This window comes from Artibeus jamaicensis, unplaced genomic scaffold (assembly GCF_021234435.1).
Source record: "Artibeus jamaicensis isolate MK-2021 breed Jamaican fruit bat unplaced genomic scaffold, CSHL_Jam_final contig_332, whole genome shotgun sequence".
Lineage (NCBI taxonomy): Eukaryota > Metazoa > Chordata > Mammalia > Chiroptera > Phyllostomidae > Artibeus > Artibeus jamaicensis.
This window is the reverse complement of record NW_026521788.1, coordinates 30,428,164-30,453,016: the sequence shown is the minus strand read 5'-3', so window position 1 is coordinate 30,453,016 and position 24,853 is coordinate 30,428,164. Positions and strand designations below refer to the sequence as shown.

General features: G+C 56.2%; 1 protein-coding gene across 8 annotated transcripts in view; it reads right to left on the bottom strand.

Annotated features, from left to right (window-relative positions):
* Window positions 1-5,107: 5,107 nt before the first annotated feature.
* ZMIZ1 (zinc finger MIZ-type containing 1) overlaps window positions 5,108-24,853 on the bottom strand; it is a 228,497-nt gene continuing 208,751 nt past the window's right edge. For 6 of the 8 annotated variants that reach the window (XM_053663897.1, XM_053663900.1, XM_053663898.1 and 3 more), the window contains 13 exons: window positions 24,352-24,534; window positions 23,292-23,369; window positions 22,467-22,641; window positions 21,785-21,926; window positions 20,073-20,283; window positions 18,638-18,743; window positions 17,554-17,714; window positions 16,468-16,535; window positions 16,089-16,157; window positions 15,360-15,604; window positions 13,896-14,062; window positions 10,295-10,552; window positions 5,108-8,830 (listed from right to left, as the gene is read on the bottom strand). In XM_053663897.1, the coding sequence (XP_053519872.1) occupies window positions 8,723-8,830; window positions 10,295-10,552; window positions 13,896-14,062; window positions 15,360-15,604; window positions 16,089-16,157; window positions 16,468-16,535; window positions 17,554-17,714; window positions 18,638-18,743; window positions 20,073-20,283; window positions 21,785-21,926; window positions 22,467-22,641; window positions 23,292-23,369; window positions 24,352-24,534 (1,971 nt within the window). In that variant the 3' untranslated portion in view covers window positions 5,108-8,722. The remainder of the gene's footprint in view (window positions 8,831-10,294; window positions 10,553-13,895; window positions 14,063-15,359; window positions 15,605-16,088; window positions 16,158-16,467; window positions 16,536-17,553; window positions 17,715-18,637; window positions 18,744-20,072; window positions 20,284-21,784; window positions 21,927-22,466; window positions 22,642-23,291; window positions 23,370-24,351; window positions 24,535-24,853) is intronic. The other 2 variants (XM_053663902.1, XM_053663901.1) reach the window with 2 other exon arrangements.

Sequence of the window (24,853 nt, the reverse complement as noted above, 5' to 3'; positions counted from 1 at the left end):
TAAGAAGGAACAAGTAGACGTGTAGTTTGGAGCGGAGGGAATAAGTTTTGGGAAAATATGGAACCCAACAACAGCCTTTAGGAACAGGAAGAGTTCTAATAGGAGATTAGGCTTCCAGCTTAGTTGGGGCCAGAGGTGGCCACCCTGTAGTCTTTGTACCTCAGGCCAAATTCTTAAGTGAGGGAAATAATATGATTTGTCTCTGGCCAGCTAATCCTTTTGGTCATGTGTCCATCCTGGTCTAGTGGATGAGGGCAAGGGAAGCTTGGTCATGTGGGCCAAACCTGGCGACCCTTCCCCAGAGACAGGAAGCAGTTTCCAGGGAAGGACAGTAAGGGTAGGCAGGAACTTCCAGGAGTCCAATGTGGCATCCCTGGACGGGGGGCAATTTGTCCACATGCCTCCTTCCCAGTCCTCCTGTCCCTGATAGTCTAATCTTCCTACTTCCAGGCTTCTGACCAAGTAGTTAGGCCATTTGCCACGGAGTATAGTCACTCTCCATGTATATCCTTTTCTCAGGTCACTTCCCTTCCCATGCCAAGTGGATGACCAGGTGTACTGCCCACATCTCTACATGTCGGGAGGGTTCCCTTTTACCACAGTCTTTCAGGGCCACCCTGGAGGGGAGCTGCAGTGCAGGCTCAGTCCACCTGTGGCTTGCACTCACATACCAAGTTGTCTCAGCCATGCATAAAGCTCAGGAATTTTCCATCGGTCAGCTGGTTATAATAAACCCTCCATGTGGCAATGGATGTTTGCCAAGGGGAAGACGTTGGTGCAACTGTCTCCATCCTAGGTCTTGAGATCCCCTCCTTCCCTACCAGGGGCCTGATTTGGATCTAGGAGACCTGTCCTAACAGAGCATTCAGCCCTTTCTGAGGTTCTGCCACTCTTACTTGAGTTCTCATCTGATACTCAGGCTTCCCTTTAACTGTAGAAGACAAGTGTATTTCAATGCTTCAGGCTGAGAGGTTTTCTCAAATTCTCACGAATTTGTTGTAAAGCACCGTTTGAAATTTGGGACTGTAATTTCCTTTCTTTAATGAGCCAGTCACACTTAGTTACAGCCACTCAGTTCTGTAGTCTTAACGGTTATCCTTTCCTTTTATCTCCCAAATGCCAGAGAACTTGTACCAGCTGGCACAGCCCCCTCACTTGAGTGCCATCCCAGTTCACTGCAGGTTAAAAGTCATAGTGGGTACACGGTTACCCCATGCCCGTGACTATCACCAGTGATGGGTCCTCATTGCCACCTGGTCAATGATCCACCTCCAGCATCCAAACCTTAGAGGCCTTCCAGGCCCGCGCCTGGCACCCACTGTTTTCATCAGATTCCCAGGAGCAGAGACTGAGACAGGCCTTCCTAGGAGAAACCGGAGATTAGGGAGGGATGCAGATGGAACAGGGAAGGAGAAAGAATTGAGCAAACATGTGACCTCAGGTGAAGTCCAGCCCAACCTGACCCACAAGACTCTGGAACACAAAGCACACTGCAGCACAGAGCGGCCCTTTGATGGCCTTCAGGCTGTGGAGGGGTATCTGTGCGCACGTGCCTCCCTGTGTGCTGAGCGCAATTCTCTGGTGAAGAGCAGTGGCGAGTTGCTGGCAGCCTACACTGTCAGTAGTGGAGGGAAGTGTGCCAACTGGTAAAGGAGAGCTCAAAGGATCTCCCCAATACCTACAATAACTATGACAGGAACCCATGACGGTGACAAAGAAAGCATGGTCACAGGGACTCAAGCAGAACCGAAAACGTCAAAGATGGGAATGTCCTGGAACCTTAGAGAAGAGAATTTCAAGGAAGAAATGGCAGCAGTCAAATGCAGCGGTGAGATGAGCTTGCAAGAGAACTTCAGAGACTTGGGCCGCTGGGTGCTGAGGATAACAGATGATCAAGGAAAGACAGGAGTAAGCACAGGCAGTTTCTTCGACTCAGAGTCTTTGTAAAAAGAAGCAGAAAGCCTGGACAGCAAAGGGTGGGGATGCAGGTTGTTAGACCTCATGATGCCAGGGCCCAAAGCTTCAGACCTGGGAAGGGGTTAGGGGGAGGGGCCTGGCTGATGGAGTGAAGTTCCTTCTAGAAGAGAAGAAGATGATGTTGTCAGGGGCCAGGGGAAGGGACACCACATCCTGCGGGCCTGGGCAAGAGAAGATAAGTCTGGGGGAGGTTAGCGGTAGGTTTGTGGGTAGAGTGGAGTTAGTGGGGTTTGTGTGATGTGTGGGTAACTTGCTTAGAGTGAGGTTGGGCGTGGCTGCACAGGGTGCTGGAGCAGAGGATGAGGGAGATGTGTGAGGGGGCAGACAGACCATGCCCTGAGGTCTCAATGATGCTTAGAGACTCTAATTGTCCTGGTATTCACCTGTGGGGCCGAATGACCTTCCCCAGTAGCACCCTATGGCTCTATGTGGATTCAGGGTGGAAGCTTGGCAAGGTGGGTTGGGAACAACAGAAGCCCAAGATGACCATGAGCTGAAGGGTGTGATGTGTGGACCCAGGTTTGGGAGGGGAGGGCAGCAGGGGATGGGGTGGGCGAGCTGAAATCTAAGTAGCCCCGAGCCAGGGCCTCCACTGGGCTTTTCCCGTGGACTTTTCTCATTCCAGGCCCACTGGAGGAGGTAATAGGTCTCAGTGGGCAGTGGGGTGGGCAGCTGGGTCTCCATGCAGCATTGCACGGCAGCCACAGCTCTGCATTTAATTACATTGGTGGTTTCAGGCTCTGAAGCTAGAATTCAGGAAGGTTTGCTATCTTGAAGTGAAGCGAGCATACTGCCCCGTCTCTCCCACCCCACCCCCTGCCTGTTTCCTGCCTTTAAGGCAATGACACTCAAACTTTTTGTTTTTAACCACAACTCACAAGTAAGAATTAATTTTACATCATGATTCAGCAGACACATGCATGCACACACAACCGCAATGAAATTTTAATGAGCAATCTCACCCTTATTTTTTCAGGTGCTCTGGATATTTCTACTACTCTCAACTATCTCATTAAAAAGTACTGGTCATAACCCACCAAACTGATTTCACGGGTCACTCAGTGACAGTGATGGGTGGTGAAGATCTAAGGCAATGGGAGCAGCGTGTGGACAAAAAAGGGGCTGCACACCAACACAACCAGCTCAGGAGTGGCCCGTGCGGCAGCCTTACAAGCTTAGAGACTGAGAGTAACCACAATGGTTGGTCTGAAATGAAGTTTCTGACTAAAATCGAGTCGTGGCAGGTAGTCATGTCCTAGACTGGTATCTTCTTTAACAAAGGTAAATCTTTACCTTAACTGAGCCTGTCTATTGTTTTCTTGCATCTAAGATAACATACCTTTGGAATGTCAGAGTAATCTCCTTCTTTAGACCCCCTCAGGGCACAGCCTCTGGCCAGAGCACCACCCTCGTTATCTTGTTCCCAGATACCATCTCTCTGTGCTGTAAAAGTCAACTGCCCTGTACCCACCAATGTAAAAGAAGTGTCTGTCTAGTGTCCTTTTTATCCAGTCTCAGAGGTTTCCTTGCTGTGCTTTCTCCTGCCTCCCTAATCTACCACCGAGGGATTCCGTGTAAACTCCCTTACCTCTTCTCCTTCGATTCTGATGTATAAAATAAGTGGTAAAACTGACATGTTCCAGAACACTTTCTCAACGTGTTGTGACTGCTTCCCAGCAGTTGTGGTCAGGTTGGCTCATAGAGACTCAGAAAAATTCTCTGCAGGTTTAGACGTTTCTTACATCGACCGGGGGGCGGGGGGGGGGGAGCTTTCAGAAGCTCTCCGTTATGCCCTTCACTTCTCCTCTCTGAGGAGTGTCTGTTCTCAGAGAACACACTGCCTGCCCTGGCAGAGGGCAGTGCATGCAGTTTAGCAGTGACCAGGATTCCACTTCTAATGCAAATCCTCCTCCCTTCACCTTCCACCTCCCACCAAAAATAGAAACTGGCCGCCTTGGAGAAGCCCAAGAGGTGTGGGGGGTCCTCCCCAAGCAGCAGTTAACAGCTGACGCGGCCACGCATCCCGCATGCATCCCACACCCGCACCCAGCATTGCTCCTGCACACACACACACCTCCTCACACTTAGTCCACACAGTCTCTTGACTCACATCCCTGCACATGCACGAGGGGATAGATTTTGGGGGGGCTGCCAGCTCTCACTTCCATGTTTCGACCTGCCCTCACCCAGGCCCTGCAGGGGGGAAGGGCAGCTCCCTTTTTTTCTATCACAGGAAGCCAGAGCCAAGTGGAGGAGGGGCAGCAATGGGCTGCTGGGCTCTGAGAATCAGATTCACTTCCCCAAACCTCCATGAGCACAGCAAGAAGGGCAGTCAGTTTGTCGGGTGCCAAGGCTATAAGGGCAGTTATAACGGTGGCCAGAGCGAGGGAAACCCCAAGAAAAGTGCAGTCACAGGAAAGAGAAAACCCAAGGTTCCCGCAGAGAGGCGGGGGAGGAGTGTTGAGAAGTTGGATGGCCAGAGAAAGACTGGAGTGACAGCCAACAGAAAGTGGCTGAGTCAACACTAAAGGCTCTGGGGAGCCTGTGCTTCCAGTTGGATTTTAGATGGCTCTGGACAGCGCCCTCTGGAGCTGAACACCAGGAATAGGTTCCTGCTCCTTAAATCCAGCAAACCCTCAAGGTTGCTTGCTGCCAGAGCCTGGCCAGCACCCCACGTAGGGCCTGGCCCTTTTCAGGCCCCTGCTCCCCACCTGTATGTCCTACCACCGGGGGCAGGGCCTGCTGGAGACTGGGGTTGCCCCAGGAGGAGGCAAGGGCCCTGGGCCCTGAGCACTCTCCCACTGCCCCAGGTTTCAGGGCCTCCCCCAGGGACACCCACAGCAGGGCTCGCCCTACTCAAGACCCAAACCACCTGCTTTCTTTCTTTTTTCTTTGCAGGGTGATTGGGGCAGGGGTGGTGGTTTCAAAGCAGAAATGGAAACACCCCAGCCACTCCTTAACGGTCACAAAATAGCTTAATTCGCCAAACCTTCGTTTTTGTCGATTTATTTAGAAAAAAATTAACATGGGAAAATGAGATACCTCAGTGTTACAACAGAGTATAGAAATGTCTAGCAATAGTCAAATAATTTGATCTTTAAATACAAAATAACCACATGAACACCTAATATACAGGTTTCATCTGAATACATATTTATTAGATAAATATTAGAGGTTGTCACATCATCTAACTACATACAGCTTTGCAAGACTAGAAATCACAATGACTGTTCCGACCAGGTCAAAGTACGAAATGATGGTGCTGCACTGAGGCGTGCAGGGACGATGACGACGCGTGGAGCACGGCAGGCTGCACCTCGGCGTGTCCACGCGTGTGCGCGCGTGGGTCACCTGTGATCATGGTATCAAAAATTATACAAAGTATGGATTTGGTTACAATTCTCTTCTGAAACCCCCATTTCTTTTCATTATTTCCATAGCACCCTAAAAATACACAGGTGGCAGGACTAGTACACGGAAGCTACATAGTACGTGTAGGTAAAATAAAAACAAAACAACAAAAGTTCCTTTCCACACAGGGTCGGCGTATATTACAGGAGTGAGACAGATGCAGAGAGAGACCTCACAACTGCTAACAAACAGGATCTAGTTTTTCCACGTTCAGATGGAGTTCCAAGCCTTTTGTTTTGTAAAATAAAAACAATACACATTCCAAGGGAAATGAATGCATCTGTTAACATGTCTCTATTTCTCATTTACATATGTACATACGTCCCTTGAGTCGCTGCTGCTGACATCGTCCTATCTGGATGGGTCAGGCCGAGGGAGCAGACCGTAGCTCTCGGGGCGGGGTGGGGGTGGGGGAAGGTGTTAGGGCTTCCATGAGGGAGAAAGTATTAGAAGTTTCTTAAAAAATAAAATGGTAACAGGGAACATGATACATGGGTAAAGCTTCAAACCAAGAAGATGGGGTGATTGCCTGTACTTGGGGCTTCCCGCCTGCCCGCGGCCCCTGTCCATCTGGTGGAGTGGCAGCGGAATGGCGCCTGCCTATGGCCTGGTGGGTGCCGGTCATGGAGAAGTGGCTTGCTGAGGCCTCGTTTTTGCTGAGGTTACTTATGGCTCCAAGTAGTCGTCCAAAAAGGACCAGGGAAGCATCTCCTGAGTTCGGAACTGCCCCTGATGGGAAGGCTGCCATCACCCAAACCTGTCCCCAGCTGGGGCTTTCCTAGCCTGGACGCCTTTATGCCTCCCTCTCACCCCCCCCCCCCCCCCCCGCCCCCTGGCCTGGCTCCTAACTCGCTCTGGGAGAGTACGCCTCCAGAACGTGGGCTTTGGGCTCCACGGGTCAGGAAAGCTCTTTTGCTGAACTTGCTGGTGGAGGCTCGCTTGAAAGGGGACCTGGGAAACCCGTCTCAGGAGCTGAGACCACGGCTTCCTCGCAGATGGCTGAAGGAGGCGCCTGGAGTCTGGGCTGTGGGGGGCCTATCGGCCTTCTGCCCTACACAGCTGCGGACAGGTCAGTGAGCAGAGTAGGGACACCCCGATAAAAACCAGATTGAACCCCAGGCCTTTCTGGGAAAATGAAGCACGACAGGAAGCAGGAACTTTTAAGGAAGGCATCTATAAGTCTGTCTGGGGTAGAACGTTCCCACATGGCCTGGTACAATGTAGCCACCGGCCGGGGATATCAGCCTTTGGGCAAAGACGGCCACATGCTACCTGGTGCCGTCTTGTCCCCACCAGACGACTGGGGATGGCTCCGGACAGTGGACAGCCTGGTTGTCCAACTCACGGCACGACCACCCCTGCTCTTCGTCCCTTCATCGGTACAAATAGCCCTGGTTGCTTTTTTGTTTTTGTTGTTTTTTTAAAAAAAGGACTCGGTCTTTGTCGTTGAGTCAAGGTTTTTTAAAAACACCAGCAAAGGCTATAACCAGGTCATGAAAATGTTGCATATTATCAAAGACAATACTAAAATATTCACAAAGATTATTTACAAAAGCAATTCTTAAAATAATCAATTTGCATACTGAACACCACACTGTCTGAAAAAACCTCAACAAGGGGACAAAGGAAAAAGGCCGGAGGACGGACAATGGCAGCTTCCCTTCAGAGGACCTTGTGCTGGCCGTCTGGTGCAGTGACCGAAGGTCACCAGCTGGGGCCACCATTCCGGTCGAATCCAGAGGAGTGTTGAACACCACCCGCCACGGAGAGGGACACGGAGGTTGAGGACACAGATGGTAGACAGCAGCGCAGGAGGGGGCCCCAGGCAGCAGCAGGGAGGGTGCGATGAATTCACAGACGTGACACAAGTTACCCAATGGCCCAACAGCATCCCAGGCCATGTGGCTTCGGGGAGCAGAGAGGAGCTGGAGAGGAAAACGGACACACATGCTACCCGGGAGACTCAGAGAGCAGTGAGCTGAATGGAGCAAAGCGGTGGCAGGAAAACCAGAGGTGCTTGCGTCTGACCCAGCAGGAGTGTGGGCTGAGCTTTCCATGGCAGAGGGAGGCAGAGGGAGGAGGCCGGCGGCCAAGCTGGTGTCTGAGGCAGCCACAGAAGCATCCCCTGATGCTCGTGGGCACACCCCAGCACAGGTGGGCAGCCTTGAGCACAGGGGCACACGGACTGTGGGGCTGGAGATACCGACACAGGAGTCCCCGCTGCTAAGCCCACGTGTGCGCCCCAGCCTGCATCTCCCATTCCTTCCCACTATTCCCCCTGGCCGTCTGGGGTCGGAGGACCAAGGGAAACCAGCACGGAGGGAAGTGGGTACCCGACATAACAGTCTGGGAGAGGTGGCTGAGGAGCAGGAGGAAGGAAATAGAACGTGTGGAGAGGGACGGCTCTCTTGCTGTCCAAGTCCATATTCCTTGTCTCCCGATGACGTCATAGCTTTAAACTGTTGTTTCAAAACAGGGAGTTGGCTTGGAGCGGTTTTGAGTTGCCATTCTTATCGACCACCTGGTAGCATTCCCCCATCCCCCAACTAAGGGCACAATAATTTCCGCTGGGTACTCGCTCTCTGTCCCCCCACAAGGCTTAGCCCAGGTCTGAGTCAGAAGGTCTTGGAGTCACCTGCCGAGCTGTCCTGGCTCTGAAGAGGCCCTGACGCTTTTCCCACCAGCAGTCCCCAAGCAGGAATGGCGCACCCTCTCTCAAACACAGAACCTCGTCCTTTTCCTCTGCTTTCTGAGAGAGAGTGTTTACAGGGTATCTTGGCTTAGAGGTCAGGGTTCAAAGTGACAACCTTGGCCCCTAAGAGAGTTCTTTTTCCCAGAGGTTTGTGCTTTTCTGTGGTGGGTGATGGTGGTGGGTGGGCTGCTTTCCCTGCAGCCAACTGGCACTGCTCCTCCAAGGTTCGGGCCACCCGAGTCTCAGGAGGGGAAGGAGGCCTCTTTTGGGCTCAGTCATGTGAAGGAGGCTCTGGGCCAGGAAGCAGGGAGGCAGGGTTACAGTCTAGAAACTGGAAGAACCTGGGGGCCGGGGAGCGGCACTGAGGGGCTGTTTGGAACCAGCGCACTCAGAGGGACCGGGAAGCCGTTGTCAGCGTGCGCCCTCTCCCGGGTCAGCTCCCCGTCGTGAGGGTCATCTTCTGGGCCTGCTCTGGGCACCGGCTCCAGACCCACACAGGCTTCACAGTGCATCCTCCCCCCCTGCTCTGAGGAGGCTGAAGCAGCGGTGGTTTGAGGACACGGGCTCCCAGTGGGAAAGTGTGCATGGGACAGACAGGGAAGGGGCGGAGTGGGGAGGGCTGGCCCCAGGGGAGAGCAGGCTTCAGTTGTTCTCAAAGAGAGACAGGAGGTCATCATTACTATTGCTCGGCAGGTCGGGGGGGTCCAGGTAGGAGAGGAGCTCGTCGGGATTTGTGAGTTCTGGAAGGAGCTGGAAAAGAAGTACAGAAACCCAGATGAGGTGTTGGCTGCGGGGTTAGGTGAGGAACGCAGGGCACCCCCATGCCTGTTCATCTGTCCTCCACCTGCCTCCCAGGATCCTGGCCCGAACAGAGGAGACTAACAGTGCTGGCTGTCCCCAGATACTCGTAGGTCACTGTGCTGGTCTGGGCCACACCCATGCTTATTTCAAGCCTGTCAGCTGGAAGGCCCATGGCAGGTCAAGAGGCTTCCTCACGATCAGTTCCCCTGGGTCCCTGACACTTGCCCAAAGGAGCTGCGGGTCAAGCGGGCCAGCAGAAACCACGCTGCATGTAGGCAGGCGGTCCCGGCAGCTCCCACCCCCCCTGGGTCCCGATCAAGAGCTCACGGCTCCTTGGCAAGCCTGTGGCTGGCTAGTAGCACCATCCCTCCCTGTGGCCCCTGGCCAGAGGCTGCAGACTGTCCCTACCCTCTACCATGAGGTAGGTCTTTGAAGCCTTCCTGTCACATAGGGTATCCCCATGAATGCACTGGCCTGGCCTGTGGTGGAGAGCTGGACGAGAACCCCAGGTGACCGCACGACTTAGGGAACCCCATTCACCACAAGGACTGACACCGCTGGGGCCAAGGGTGACAGAGCACGGCTCGGACAAGGACAGGCATGGCTGAGAGGGCAGGCCTCCTTCCTGGAAATCTAGAGCCTAAGGGTTGGGGTGGGAGGGGCAAGCTCTGCGTATTTCCCGGTCCAGCCCTGGCCAGCTGCCCAGCCCCTGTCATCTACAGCATCTCTTCCCATCTTCCAGACCATTCAGTCTCAAGGCAGGAGACCTCTGAGTCTCGGCCACCCACTTCCGTCTTAGTAACCCACATGTGACCGGAGGCTGATCCTACTACCACCCCACACCGGGGCCTCTCTCAGAGTGAGCGATGGAGCAAGCAGAAGCACAGGGCATGGATAACACACGGACAAGAAACTGGAGACAGACATACAGCAGCGAGACAGAGGGGCTCTGTCACTCCAGCCCGTCTCCTGCCTCGGGCCAGAGAACGCGGCAGACAAGGAGATGGCAAACTCAATGTGGGGGGAGAGGGAGAGGAGGAGGGGGCCGGAAGAAGGGGAGGGAACCTCCTAAGCTGCCTCCAGACCGGGCCCAGAGGGACTCTGCAAGGGCCTTGGGGGAAGGTGGGGCAGGGCTGAGCTGTAGGACCTTGGCCAAGGGGACAAGGGGACAGGGACTGGCAGGGGAGGGGAGGGGTCAGTTGGATCCTCAGTACGTCTGCCCCACTGTGGGACTCTCTGGTTCTGGAGCCAGGGGAGGCAAGCTGCCTGGGCCCACACACCACCCACCCACCCCTCACAGCTATGCCTCCTCCACCCGGGGCCTTGAGCCCTCAACACCCACACCTGCTCTTTGGGCAGGTCCCGGGCGCCAGGCCTAGCCCCAGGCCAAGGCAAGTGGGGACCCCAACTTACATCCAGCGAAGGCTCCGGCATGTCAGATGCTCCCTGTGCTCCGGCCTGACCCTCTAAGGCTGAGGAGGGGTTAAAGGTCAGGTCGCTGTGTGGATGGTTGCTGGGAGCAGCCTGTGGCGGTTGCCGGGGAGGCTGGGAAGGAGGAGGAGGAGCCCCACTGTGATGTAATGGAGGCCCTGACTGGCTGCTGGGGTGTGGGACGTGCAAACCTTGTTGTATGGAGGGATGGGGCTGGTCAGAACTGCCAGCGTGTGGCATCTGTGGAGGAGGAGAGAGCAGGAGAAAAGAAAGGTGAGGTGACGAGGTACAGCGACGAGATGCCTGGAGAAATGAAAACCAAACAAAACCAGGAAAATAACAAACCCCCAAAACAAAGCCACCCCTTTACAAAGCTGAATGCTTTTTTTTTTTTTTTTTTTGCAGAGAAACAAAATCCTCCCCCAAAACTGCCAGTCAGGGAGGTGGTGGAGAGCAAGGCTGGGGAAGGGGCCTCTGAGGTGGTGTGAGTCCGGGAGGGAGGTGGCCAGGGGCTCTGAGACAAGCACAGACACTGAGCGTGGGGTCCAGGCCCCTGCGAGCCCCTCCGTCTCCCCAGCCTGGACACCACCACCACAACGAACAACAGTGAGGGCAGGATGGAGAAGCAAAATGGGCATGTTTCTAGGGAGTGGGAGGCAGAAGGGGTGCTGTTGGCAGCATGGTGCAGGCCCCCAAGGGCCAGGGTGGTGGAGAGCAGACATGGACAGACAGCATGGGGCAGGCGTGCAGCTCAGGAGTGGGTCTGGGCCCCCCAGTGGGCCCTGGGCAGGGGCAGCGGTGGGCACACAGGTTTCTTCCAGGAACCTTGGAACGAGCCCTGCCTGGTGCCCTAGGGCAGGGTAGTAGTCAGCTGAAGCCAAAGGAGTAGAGTGGGGGCCTCTCAGCACACTCTTCCTCCTGGCCACCCACCCGGGCAGCTACAGGCTGCACCCCAGGGGTGCTGAGGAAGTCAGGTACCTCCACACCTCCCAGGGCACCAGGGCTCACCAAGGGGCTGCCTTGCTAAAGTGAGGGCAGGTGGCGCTTCTCTGACTGATGAACTAGGGGACCCTAACCTTTCCATGGGCACATGCACCGGAACACAGGAGCCGTGGGTGGGCAGGGGATAGGTGGTAGGTGGGATTTAAACTTCCCCAGCTAGACCTAGTCTGTTTGCTGTCCCAAGCACCCTTCCTTCGGAGCTGAGGTCTCAGAGGGAAAGGCCGAGTCCAAGCCCTGACCCCACTCCCATACCTGACCGGACCCCCAGCCCACAGGCACTCTGCTGGTGACAGAAGCTCACCGAGTCGCCAGGCTGCTCACTTGGGAAGGGCAGCCTGATAACCACATGTCTCTTTGGTCATTGGTATGCCCTCCCCTTCCCATCTTCTGGGCCACTCGGAAACATTACTTTTCCCCTTCGTGGGTTTAAAAACAGCAGCCGCACCTTCCCTGATTTTCTCTAGACCCTAGTGACTTGGCCTGCTTCTCCTAAAACCCACTCCCCAGGCCTTGCTGTGGGCTGGCCTTTGCCCACAGTCCGGGTGGCCCCTTGTAGCACAGTGCCATCCAGCCTGGGCCCTGAGGTCGGGGGATGACCTGAGGGTACGGAGGCGGGGTACATATGAGGTAGGAATGACCAGGAGATGGTGGAGGGATGGTCACCACTGTTGTCAGTACAAGGCCAGCTTCTGACTGTCACTCAGGTCTGTGGATGCCCCACAGAGTCCACTCTGGGGGGCAAGAAGGGGCTCCATACTCCTAGGGCACCCTAGCCCAGGACAATCTTCAGATGTGCTGACACAGCTCTCCCCTTTGACCTGACATCTTGCTGGCATGCCTTAGGACCCAGAGGGGCAGGTAGGTGCTTTCTGGAAGCTGCTGATAACACCTGTCAAGCTGGCACCTGGATGGGAGAGTCCTTGAGTAAACCAGTGCCTGGTTGGAGGTCTCCTGCCAGTCCCTGCACACATGGGAGTCCTTCCCAGCTGTGTGCTCTGCTGGGGGCGGGCTGCTCTAGTTGGGCAGCTGTGCAGGGAGTGTATCTGCGAGTGCACCACCCTACCCTGCACAGCTGTACTTCTGGGTCCAGTTGCCACCGGGAGAGAGCCCAGAAATGGGGAAGGACAGTATATGGCTGGGGCATCCTGGGAGGCTGTGAGGTCAACTCACAGGCTTAGGTCCCTCTGGAGAACCCAGGTGCAGGACTAACAAGGCAAGGGAAAAGCCTGGCTGGATTCGGGAGGCATACAGCACCCTGTTGCCACTGGCCAGTGCTGGGAATTGTGAGATGCTGGGCGTGGAATGCTGAGGTTCCGTGGAGCAAGGCTGGGAAAGGGGGTCCAGGAGAGAGGCCCCCCCAAATCAGAAGCCCCATAGGGCAGAAAGCAACTTGTAAAAATGTGGCCGAAGTCCTGAGAGAACAACCATTTCTGACTTGGCATTCTGGGGTCGTGCAGGAAAGGGGCTGCAGTGTCCCTCACCTAGATTCCTGGTAAACTGCCACTGACGCTAAGAACCAGGTGCCTCTGGCCCACAGGACAGACCCTGTCTCGGGGGCAGGGCCAACTCCACGTCAGGTATGTGAACACAGTGCGCTCCAGAGGCCCCTTCCTTCCAGGCCCCGTGAGGAAGGACTAGAGGGCCTGAGTGGTGCCTTCTGGCACAGGACCATCCAACCCTGATGCCAGCAGGACCCTTCTCTGTAGTGGGTGTGGCCAGGCCCTCATTGCCCCCTCCCGTTCCTCCTCCTCACCAGGACGAGATAGAGGCACTGAGGCTTCAGACTTCAGCCCTCAGGGTTGTTTCCCCCAAACCCCAACTGTTTTTCCTCCCTCTGGGCTCTGCCAGAACTTTGGCTCCATCAGTGCAAAGCCTGTGTCTGTCTTGCTTCCACCAGGGACAAGGCCCAGCCTGGAGCACAGGCTAAGAAAGTGTGTGCTAAACTGGATGAAACTACCCAGGCCGCACTGCCCCCCTAACTCTGCCACCGGGGCCATGGGAAGGGGAGGCCTCTGGACAGCATGCCTGCAAGGGGCCTTCTCGGCAATGCAGGGTGTGTGTTAATAGGTGAAACAGGACAGAAAGTGCATATTCACAGGCATTTCTTTTTGCAGGAAATGGTGATACCCAATCATTTAGACCCCAGTGGAGTAAGTGGGTCTGAATCTTTGGGACAAAATTCTACATGGCCGAAGCTACTGTAAGATAGTTTAAGAGTACATGTAAGTGTGGGGGAGAGAGAGAGTTGGAGTTGCATGTGTGCATATGTGCAGGTTATGTGTGTGAGGCTGTACAAGGGAGTGTATGTGTGTGTGTGCAGGGAGGAGCTGCAGCTTCCATCCTCTGAGAATCTGAGGTCCTGGGCGCAAGGACACTGCTGGGCCCTGCCCCAGCCTCAGTCAGGTCTCACTCCTGACTGAGAAGCGAGTCAGGTCTGAGCACCCAAACCCACTTCTTAGTCCTCTTTGCCTTGGAGGGTGCTAGGCAACCACCAGAAAGGTCCTGGGGAAGCCCTCTGCCCCATCAGCCCCGTGCAGAGGCTGGGGCTGTGGGGGACGTGGGATGAGGAAAAGGTACTCACAGTTTCCTGCATGGGGTGGCTGAGGGGTTTCTCAAGGGCAGCCATGTTGTTAGGCATGTCCGGGGGGTGCGAGAGCTGGGGGGGACCATGCATGAAGTCGTTCATGGACGTCCCACCGGGGTTCCCGTGGGGGAAGTCAAAGTTGCCATGGCCCTGGTAGTTGTTGCCTGGGGGGAACAAATAGGCAGGTGCTCACCTACAGAGAAGACAGCCACCTCTGGGGAGAGCAGGCGGTGTGTAAATTAGGAAACAAGTCCTGTCCTTCTCGGGGCCTGAGATGGCTCCTGCAGCCTTAGTGTCTGGGCTGTGCAATGGACAGCTGCATGTCGTCTTCTCCAGTGGGCCTCGGGCCCCCGGCATGTGCTGCTCAACAGCTTCAAGGGGTGCAGTGGGAGAAAGGGATGTGTAGGGGGACATGGAATGAGGCCCAAGTCTCAGCCTTCCACAGGATGTACTCAGCTAGCCCCCTAGACCTATTTCCCCACTGCCCCTCATGCTGGTACCTCGTCACTGGGACAACCCAGGCCCAAAGCGGGAGGTCGGGATCTGCCAGGTTCACGAAGAAGGCTATGTCAGAATCAAGAGGATTAGAAGCCAGGTGTCTGGCTTCCCCGGCTGCTGTGCCCGCCAACACGTACCCTGGTGAGAGGTCGGAGGATCAGCACGCTGCAAAGCCAGGGCCCTTGGCATGTTGTGGGACCCGGCTGTGTGGGCGAACCTCTCTGGGTCTATGATCATCGGGGAGCTCTGAGGACCCAAGAGCAGATCCTATGGGGGAACTCCCACCCCCTGTTTGAGTGGGGTAAAGGGTGGGTACATTCTAGGAATGGCCACACAGAGGAAGCTTGGTCTGGGCAGCAGACAGTAAGAGTGCAGTGCTGGTAACCTTGGTGGCTGACGGCTGGAGATCCAAGCCCCTGGACTCTGTCCCTGGCAGAGTGGGAGAGTTGCAGAGACGGACTCTATAGATGTCACAGAGAAATGGGAGGGCTGGGAGAAGGACAAAAACCTCCAGGTGAGAGTATTCTGTTGGTCCCAGTGCACATGCAGGCTGGGAAAGAGGTGGCAGTGCCCCCAGCAAGGCCGGCTCTGAAGCCCCTGGGCTTGGCGCCTGCTGCCTGGGGTCCAGCAGCTCCAGGAGTCAGGAGAGCAGGCCAGGCGGGGTGGGGTGGGGTGCAAGAGGCAGGAAGCTGGCTCATGGGGCAGCTTTGCTCATGCTTCCCAGCTGGGCGCCAACCCACAGGGCCGGAAGGAACCAGGCAGCCAGATAGAGATGGGGGGAAGGCGGTACATGGGTTGCCATACGCCCAGGTCCAATGATGTGGGAATATTTTGGGGGGTACAGGCCACCTCTGCCTCTTCACAACACACCCCCCACCTGCCACCATCAACCAAAAAGTCCTGTGCCTCCACTGGGACTGTGGGGCCGCCCTCTTCCAGTCCTCCTCGTCTGGCATCACTCACCTTGGCCGCTATAGTCGTTGGAGTTGGTGGCCCCAGGCGGAGGTGGGAGTGGGTAGGGGGACGGGCCAGGGCCCAGGGCTGCGATCATCTCCATGACATTGGGCATGATCATCTGGCTAGGACTCATTGTCTTGAACCGCTTAGAGGGGATGCCGTCAGGGTCGTCCTTAATGTGCAGGTCCGACTTGATGGGCACTGGCCGCCAGCTGCACGTGGGATCGATGGTGACCTCTTCAAATTCGGAGCTGTAGGAGGAAGGAGGCAGGGCTGAGGCTCCAGGGATCTGAGTTTTGAACACAAGAGCTTCTAGCTCAGACAGACACTGAGGTGTCCTTGCCCAGGTCCCCCGCCCCAATTTTCTCCAGGCCCTGCCCATGACAGACAGAGCTATGGAGAATTTTTCTATTTTGTGAGAGATAGGGACACTGAGGTTAGGAAAAACAGGTGGCCAGGCACAGGGCAGCTGGCCCCAGGGTCTCCCACCCAGGAAGTGGCTATTGGGGGGGACTGTCAGCTTCCTACTCTGGTTGTGTTTGGTCCTTTCTGGAAAGTGTGTTTGCCCCCAGTACACAAGCCCCAGAAGTAAAGTCACAGAAAGGTGAGAGATGTGGGTGAGTGGTTTTCCAGCCTCGGGGGTGTCTGGGATGTTCACTTGCTCCCCACATGTGATCCAGGCTGACACTCCCGCCACCCTGTCCCATGTGCCCCTGGCTGGGGAGGCCCACTTACTGTTGGATGGCATTCAGGATGCCCCACATGTACTGATCCACCTCCAGGCCCTCGAGCAGAGCAGTTTTACTGGAAAAGGAGAGAAAAGGGCTTGGCCATGGCTCCTGGACCCTAAGGGGCGGGGGCATAGCCCACCCTGTCCCACCTGCAGTGACACGTCCCTGCTACTGGTTACCACTGCAGGCCCTGACAGGACAGGGCGGCACGGTGACAGCTGGACACAGAGGGATCATGATTATGTACAGCTCCTGTCATCTGAGCCCCTCTGCTGTATTTGGGCTCTTTCTGTTTTGCTGTTAGGGCAGGTGGAGGTGGTTGTACCCCAAAAAGCAGGGCTAGAGGGGGGCAGAGGAGCTCTGCTGGGGTGGGTGTCACTCACTTGCACACCGGACACCTCCAGGTCCCTCTCTCGCAATTCAGCTGCAGGTATGATTCCAGGTCAAAGCACTGAGGAGGCCGACAGACAGACGGATGCAATCAGGACTCTCAGAAACTGCTCTGATGCAAGTGCTAGTGCCCTTGAGACCCTTACCAAAACCTCCCACTAGGAAGGGAAGGCATGGTGGAGACCCGGGGCTGGTGGTTAGGTGGGCTTACTTTCCTCGTCCCTGCACACCTCTGCCCAGCCCTCCTCACACCACCCCTGTGCCTGCGTCTTCCAAGAAGCCTTCCAGGTTCCTCTGCAGCTGCCCCTCATTGATCATGCCTGTGACAGCCCTTCCATCACCGACGTGGGGACAATGTGGACTCAGGTCTGCCTATCAGCCTAGCCCAGGTACTGAGGACGCATATGGTCCAGTTCATCAGTGTGTCAAATAAAGTGATCAGATGTCCACCTTGCCTGCAACGTTCTCTGAGAGGCAGGAAGGCAGCCCTCCTAGGAAGCCCGTGGGGAGTGTGTGGGAGGATGCGGCTGGGCGTGCTGCTGACCTGGCCCTGAAGCCTCCGCACCCTCCTGCCCACCCTTCAGGCTCACACCTAGGACCCCCTGGGGAGGCTCCTCACACCCTCCTCTGGGATTCCTTCCCTGAGCAGGCCCAGCTAAGCGACTCTCACCCACCCCAGGCTGCACGCATTTGTGCCGTGCTCTGCTGTAGCCACCCAGGCCACCCAGACTGCGACAGTCACTTGTTCCACGCATTTCCTGAGCATGTGCTCAGGGCAGGGCCCTGGAACACAGCAGGGACCAGGCAGAGGCGTCCCCACTCTCGGGACCCGGACCAGCCATGGCTGTGTGTGAGGGATTTCCAGCTGGGCAGGGCCTGCCTACACCCAGTTCTGTAGCCTCCTGGGCCCTAGCCCTGAGCATGCAGAGATGCTCAAAGGATAAATGATGGCTGAAGTGAGGGAAATGAGCTGCTAGTGGATGCCGTGTCCTTCAGGGGGCAGACACAGGCTCTTCTCCCCTTCTGCCTACCCCTCATCATCCCAGCCAGACTCCAGTGGCTCCTGCAGGTTGGCTCACCTGGACGTGCTTGCAATCGTGACCTCGAGCAGGCAGCTGGATGCGCCGGAATGTGATGGGGCACTTCAGAGACACTTTGATGGCTGTCTGCTCCACGCCGTCCTCCCCGTTGAGGGTTGTGTTTCCTGATGAGGCTGCCACGCTGCTGAAATTCCTCTTGACTGTGGGGTGGGAGGCACAGGAGGATGAGGAGGGCACTGCCCTGCTCCCAAGCCCCCCCCAACTCCCTCCTGCAGCTGTAACACTCTGGTTCCCTACCCCACCCCTAAACTGGGAGGTCCTGTGAATAACTGTAGTGAAGGGGAGTTTGGCCTGCCGAGCGTCCCAGGCTGCCCAGCACTCTGAACAGCCACCCCCACGTACGCCACGTGTGGAGTGCATGTGCACCCGGAAGTGACCATGTCAGTTCCCCAGTCTCTGCAGAACAAGCACTGCCTTCCCTAGGAAGGGCACTTTCTGCAAAACTTGCAGAAACCCCATCTGGCACTTCTCCACTGATTTTCTGGGTCAGCGGAGCCCCCTCAGGCGCTTCTGCACTGAATTTTGCAAGCGTGAAAATGAGAATGCACACCTAACTGCCTGGGGTGATCCTGGGGAGCAGGAGGTAACGTGAAGAAGCCTAATTGAAGGGGGGGAGCATGGTGCACCTCCCTGCATGGCGCCCCTGGAACTGGCACGTCGGGTCTCCTCCAAAGGAGCAGACTCAGAGCCCCGTCTTTCCGTCTTGAGGGAGGCAGGGGCTGGGAGGCCAGCCTCGAATCTACCCCATGCCTCCCTCCCAGTGAAGATTCTACCTTCTCAGTTCTTCCCGGCCTTCCAGGGGATCTCCTCCTCTAGGAAGCCTGCCTGGTCTGTCTACACTGTGACGTTTTGCCACACATCCTGTGATGTGAGCCAGGTGGGTCAGATTCCCACTGGGTCTTACAGCGCCCGGCTCATCTGATCACCCCCACGGCCCTAGGGGAGGAGTCAGGGCTGGGGTTGGCGCCAAGAAACACTCAGGGCCTCAGGGCGTCACACAAGGAGCCAAAGGCCCCAGATGGAGGGTGAGCCTGGGAGGCTGGGGTCTGGCTCTCACACTCACTTTTGGTGATGCAGTGCTCTGCGGGCAGGAGGCGCTTCTTGAGGAGGCCTTGCAGCACAGAGCGCACAGATGGCCGGTGGACCAGCTGCAGCACGAAGAGGTGGGACTGCGAGAAAGAGTGGATGTTGAGTCCCTGTCCCATGGCCCCCATGGCCCTTCCCTGCTGCAACTTCTGCAGTCCTAGGCTGCCCCTGTCCGAAGGTCCCTAGGAGGCCATGTCATCCACAGTGACACACTTTCAGGAGTGGGTGCCGCAGAAAAATTGGGGAGAAAGCGTACAAAGACCAGGATGTATCCTGGGACCTATGAGCCAAGAGACCCAGGCTGGAGTCACCACCTGTAAGCAGCTGCTATGACACACACTGAAACACCCCTGGGATGGGTTACGGGACACTGGGATCAGGAGTGGAGCCTACCTCACCTCCTAACCCTGCCCACCACTATGCCCCACTACGTATCCTCCACCCTTTCTGCCTGAGGATGGTGTTCCTGTACTCACTCCTCCAGGAAGCCTTCCAGACTGCACACCCCAACACGTCCCCACAGGTTCTTCACTCTGATAATATTCCTAGTCCTGTGACTATCTATCTCTGGGAGGCCTCAGAGCCCCAGTGCTCACAAGGGCAGGACCAGGGCTTTTCCTTCTTCTCTACCCCCCAGAGAGGCTACCAGAACAAGGCAGGCAATTCACTTCCACACAAGCCCTGTGTGCCAGGCCCTAATCTCTGGGGGATGGGTTTTGGTTCAGATGTGGCTGTAGACCAAGCATGTCAAACTCATTTTCTCCGGGGGGGCCACATCTGAAGGTAGCCTTGTGGTTACCTTCAAAGGACTGAATGTAATTTAGGACTGAAGTTATAAATGTAACTTCTCCTTAATAGTTAAGTGAGAGCTCGGCACTGCTGCCAGGCAGAAACAAGGTGCCAGGCTGGATAAAACGAGGTGGAGGGCCTTGTGTTTGCTACCTGGGCAGTAGAGCAATGAGTGACAGGTCAGAGGCACCTGCACATACACCTACACACAGGTGTGATTCTGCGACAGTGGGTTGACTGAAGGCAGGAAGAAGTTCCCATTTGGTGGGGTTGGGGCTGAGGGGAAAAGGGGATTAGAATATAAAAGTTTCTTGCAGATGAGGCCGGAATGGAGCTGAGCTCTGAGGGACACACAGACTTCGGCTGAAGAAGATGGGAGAAGGTGTCAGGAGGAGGGGCCAGTCGGAGTAAATGGAGGCGAGAGTGCAGACCAGATGGAGTCTGTGCTGTGAGGGGAAAGGCCAGGCACAGCGGCTGTGGAGGCTTTTATCCCATAGCCCTGGGGCACCACCGAACGTTTCTGGAGTGTGTTTCTGAAAGACTGCTTCAGTGGGAATAGAGGGTGGAGACCCAAGGACCAGGCTGTAGAAGGGAGGTCAAGGCCTCAGCCTGCCCACACTCACGCAGCAGCAGGCCGTGACGGTGATCTGGATGGTGTTGCGGCCCGGCTGGCACACGTGCTTCAGGTGCAGGGGCTTGTGGGAGGTCTTGTTGTCGCCGCGCTCTATGGTGAGGGGCGTGGCGTTCACGCTGACCTGCACCGAGGCTGGCCAGTTGGTGTTCATCTGCCGGTCCTCGTGGTGGTAGCACTTGAACTGCAGCTCCAGATCAGACCTGGGGAGGGGCGGGGAGAGGCAGGGCTTAGGTGGGCTCTGCCAGGGGGCTGCTGTGAGCTGCATGACCCCTGGCCTGGCCACAGCCCCATGAGTCTCTCAGGACCCCATCCTTGGTGTCAGCTGTTCCCCCAGCCTCCCCAAGCTCTCTTCTCTCACCCTGGGTATTCCTCCTGCCCCCACCTCCATTCAAAATCCATTCCAACAACCCAACTTCCCCCATAACTCCCACATACTCATTCACTCCAGCCACCGCCACAGCTCTGGCCATAATCTCCTCTGGACCCCTGACCCCCTGACCAATAGGAGTGATGCCTGCTTCCCCAGGACAGGATCTGTTCCTGATTTGACAAGCCCGCCTAAGAAGCTGATCATGCCCATCCCCAAGGCTCCTGCTGGGTAGGAGGAGCACCCAGGCCAGGGCTGTGTCTGGTTCAGGCCCCCCCAGTGGGCCTTGAAGACACAGCACTAAAGGGAGTACCCATGAAAATAGCAGTGACCACATCTGCATGCAACCCAAGCAGGGCAGTGTGGGTGAGCAAGGCCCACAGGGATCTACCTCCCTGCCTGGGCAGCCGAGACCTCATGCTCTCACACCCACCCCAGCTGTCTCAGGCCCTCACTGCAGCCTGCTCGAGGCAGCCAGCTGCGTGTGCAGGTGTGTGTGTGTGCAGGTGTGTGTGTGCATGTGCCATCTCAGACACATCCTTGCTCTGAGAATGCTCACTGGGCAGCTGAGCAGCCCTGGTCACAGGCATGGCATGGCACCTGAGTCCTGCCTGAGGCGGAAGGATCAAGGGTGGAGACACCATCAGGTTTTAGCATCCAAAAGACCCAGGCCCATGTCCCGGTTCTGTCCCTTGCTAGCTGTGGGAACTCCCCCAAACTAATCAGCTCCTCTGCCCTCAGTTTCCTCATTGTTAACAAGCAAGCATTGCCCACGCAAAAGATCAGGTATGGAAGGCACATCAGGGCACAGGGCCTGGCCCAGCAGAGGCCCGCCGGCCGCTGCAGTCCAGCCTGTCCTGGCGTTGGACCAGGAGTTCCCACGGCAACCAGCCCCCTGCAATCTGCAAGGCTAGTCAGTTCTGCCCAACCCAGGCCTGTTCCCACTCCAGTTCTGTCCACATTCCGGCTCTGGCCATGACAAGCCATTCGGAGGCTTCTCTTGCCAGCTCAGGGCCTCTGCTGGAATAGTTCTGCTCAGCCTTCAGGCCTGAGATAGCCACTTTCTTCTCTGGAAAGTCATCCCTGACCACGCTTCTTGGGACCGGGGTGAGTGACAGCTGTTTCCTGCCCTCAGGCCACTATGTGAAGGTTGCTTGTCTGTCTCTCCTGAACTGCAAGTACCCCATGACACCCCCCAGGGCCTCGCACACAGAGGGCCCAATGTTGCTGTACACTGAAGGTAGCAGGCAGATGCTGCTACCATGGGTCTGGGGATGTCACCACCAGGGTCTTCTCTACCCGGCTTAGGCCCATGCCCTTGCCCTGCCACTTACCTCCACATCAGAGTCTGGTGGACTGTGGGCCGCAGGTGAAAGACATGGTTGCTGACGGCCAGGTTGTGCTCAAGGCGGAAGGGCTCCAGCACCACGCCGTCCCGCACCGGGAACGTGAGCCGCAGCTCGTCATTGTGGGTGGCTGGGTGGGGGAGGAGCTGATGAGCCACTGGCCACCACGGGCACACGGAAGCCATGGGCTCTGGGGCCACGGGTGGGGCTCACTCACCCACTTGACAGGCACCCTTGGCTGCATGCTCAGAGGAACATGCAGGTGTGGGTGCAAACAGGGCCACAGCAGCTGGGCTGTGTGCCCTGGTACACACATCAGGGAGCCCATTGCTTCTCCCAGTCTACCCCACCGCATCCCGACCATCCCTGCATCCCATGTCCCCCTCACCCTGGCTCTGCATCCCCTCCGGTCCACAGGCTCCCTGCTCTGTAAGCCTGGGCCTCCTCTTCCCGGCCCCCTTCTCAGCTGCTTTTCTTCCCAGCCTCCAGCCGCTCAGGCAGGTGATGAGGGCTGTTGGCAGCTCAGCTGCACCTCAGATTTCCCTTCTGGGTGTGGCCTGCTTGCTCTCAAGCCTTTCTCCCTTTCTATAAGCCCAGCTCCAACAGGCAGGCAAACTCCCCTGCCCCCTGGCTCCTGGCAGAACACAGGGAGGGGGAAAGGGGCACTCACCGGGGGGTGGCGGCAGAGCACTCATATTTGGCTTGATGTCAGGTGGGAAGGGCGGTTTAACATCTTGGCTGGGGGACAGGTACGGGGGGATGCTGGTCCCAGGGGTCATGGGAGGTGTGGGGTTCCCTGGAACAGGTGAGTGGGGGTAGTTCGCCACAGGAACTGGCCTAGGAGGCTAGAGGGGAAGAGAGACCACACATAGGTCATGGGGTCATGGAGCCAGAGCTGTGGACACACACCCCACCCAACCCAGGGTCTTCGGGCTACGGCTTCTGCTTCCCTTAGGGAGGAGAGCACCCCAGGAAAACCACTCCCTCCCTCCTGGCTACACTCAGGCCTCTGTCCTCGCCAGAAAACAGTTGGGCCTGAAAAGAACCTTCCTACCCTTCACTTAGGGGGTGTAGGGTCCCCTACCCCATTTGACAAATGGGAACCCAGGCTCAGGGTGATGGGGGATGTGTCCCTGGGACGAAAGAGCTGGGTCAAGCCCAGGGCTCCTGCTGCCCACATCATGACTCCAGGCCACACCCTCCATTTCTACCCCAGCCCACTGGGGTCTCCACGCGGAGTGAGGCCTGCAGCATCATGGGGCAGTTGGCTCCCCAGGAACCCCTCTCCCTTTCTTAGTCCCCACCTTGCTTTCTTCCAGGACTGGCACACATCGCTGACCCACCCACCCAGAGCTACAGATTCTCTGTCCAGGCGTCTCTGCCCAGAGTAGATGGCCCAAGAGGGCACCCCTGCCCATGGGCCCTGCCAACGTCCAGAAGCTGAGGAAGGAACAGCTCGTGGGTTAGAGTTCCTCAGATGGAAACTGGGACGTACCCTATTGACATTCCCTTGGCTGTAGTTACTGTAGCTGCTTCCAGAGAAGGTGTTATTTTGTCCATTAAACTGCTCTGGCTGTTAAAGCAAGATAAACAATGACGTGAATAGAAGGCAGAAAAGCCTGCTCTCTTTCCTGCAGTGAAAGGCTGCTTGGAGTGTGGGGGATGCTGAAGAGCCCCCCGACCCCCCACGGTGCCGGGGGTGGGGAGCAGAGCAGGGGTAGAGCAGGTCACCCCCTGGGGACAGCGTTTTGCCTCTTTCTGTCCACAGTCATTAATTTAGCAACAGAGTTTACAAAAACAGAAACGCGTAGTGTGCTGAAGTTACAGCAAGAATAGTAATGTCACATGGGAGGCGGTCATGTAAGTTGGCATAATTCCTTGGCAAATAAATGTAAAATATTTCCAGAGTCCTCTTCACTCCTGAGAATGTACTTTACCATAATCCCAAAGAAGGAAAAAAGCTATGTGCCTAAAGATACTCATCACAGTATTATTTCAAAAGCAAAACATCATAAAGAAACCCTATATCTAAAAGACAGGGAAGGATGAAACATGGCGGTCACCCCAGAGGAAGACTAGGCAGCCACCGGGAGTGAAACCGTGAAGCCCCTGTAGCCGTAAGTAACATGCTTACGACCTCAGGTCAAGTGAAAGCAACAGATTCAGAAACCACAGCCACAGCAGCAACAACAACAACAACAACAACAGCAACAACAACAACAACTACGCGGCAGGTTGGCACCCACATGCAGGTAGAGAAACAAGGTTTAGAATGAAATGTTAACAGGCTCAGAAGCTTTGCCTTTAAAAAATGTATTCCCTTCATTGTTATTATCTTGTGTGTTGCTATAAATAGTAAACGGAGAAGGAAAACCATCATCTGAGCCCGAGAATAGAAACCAAGAGAAGCCAAGTCTGGCATTTTGATCACTGTATGTCCAGCTCTGGGCCCAGGGGGACACATCCAGAAATCTCTGCCTGCCCCCTGGAGACTCAGGGAACACCCATGGCCCTGAAGCACAGTCGGGGTGGGGATGCGGGGTGTTGCGACTCACCTTGTAATACTGCCCCATGTTGACCGTCGGGGGTGGGTACTGCCCGGTGCTTGGCTGGCTGGGCATCCTTTGCCCGGGGTAGTTGGGCGAGGTGAGCGGCCGTGGGGGGTTGGGAGTGGGGTACTGGCCTGGCTGTGTGGGGAACTGGCTGTTTGGTCCGTATTGCTGGTTTCCATAGCTGGGCTGTGGCAGCAGAGAAAGAAGGGGGAGAAAGCTCTCAGTGTCTCAGAGCTCAGCCGCACACTGGACTGCCAGGACTGCCCCATCTCCTCTCCTTTGTCTCTGCTGTTTTCCACCCACAAAACGCACTCCCACCTGGAAAAGGGCGGGCTGATGATGCTTGGGGCCCTTCTTGCCTGGACACCCAGGGACAGTACATTCTGTCCATCTGGCTTAGAGCTGTCTGTTTTGAAGCACCGCTCTACCTGAACTTCAGGAGTACTTGTAAAACCTATTGTTCACACCATTATTGGGGGTAGGAGGGCAGGGCAGGGGCTTGATT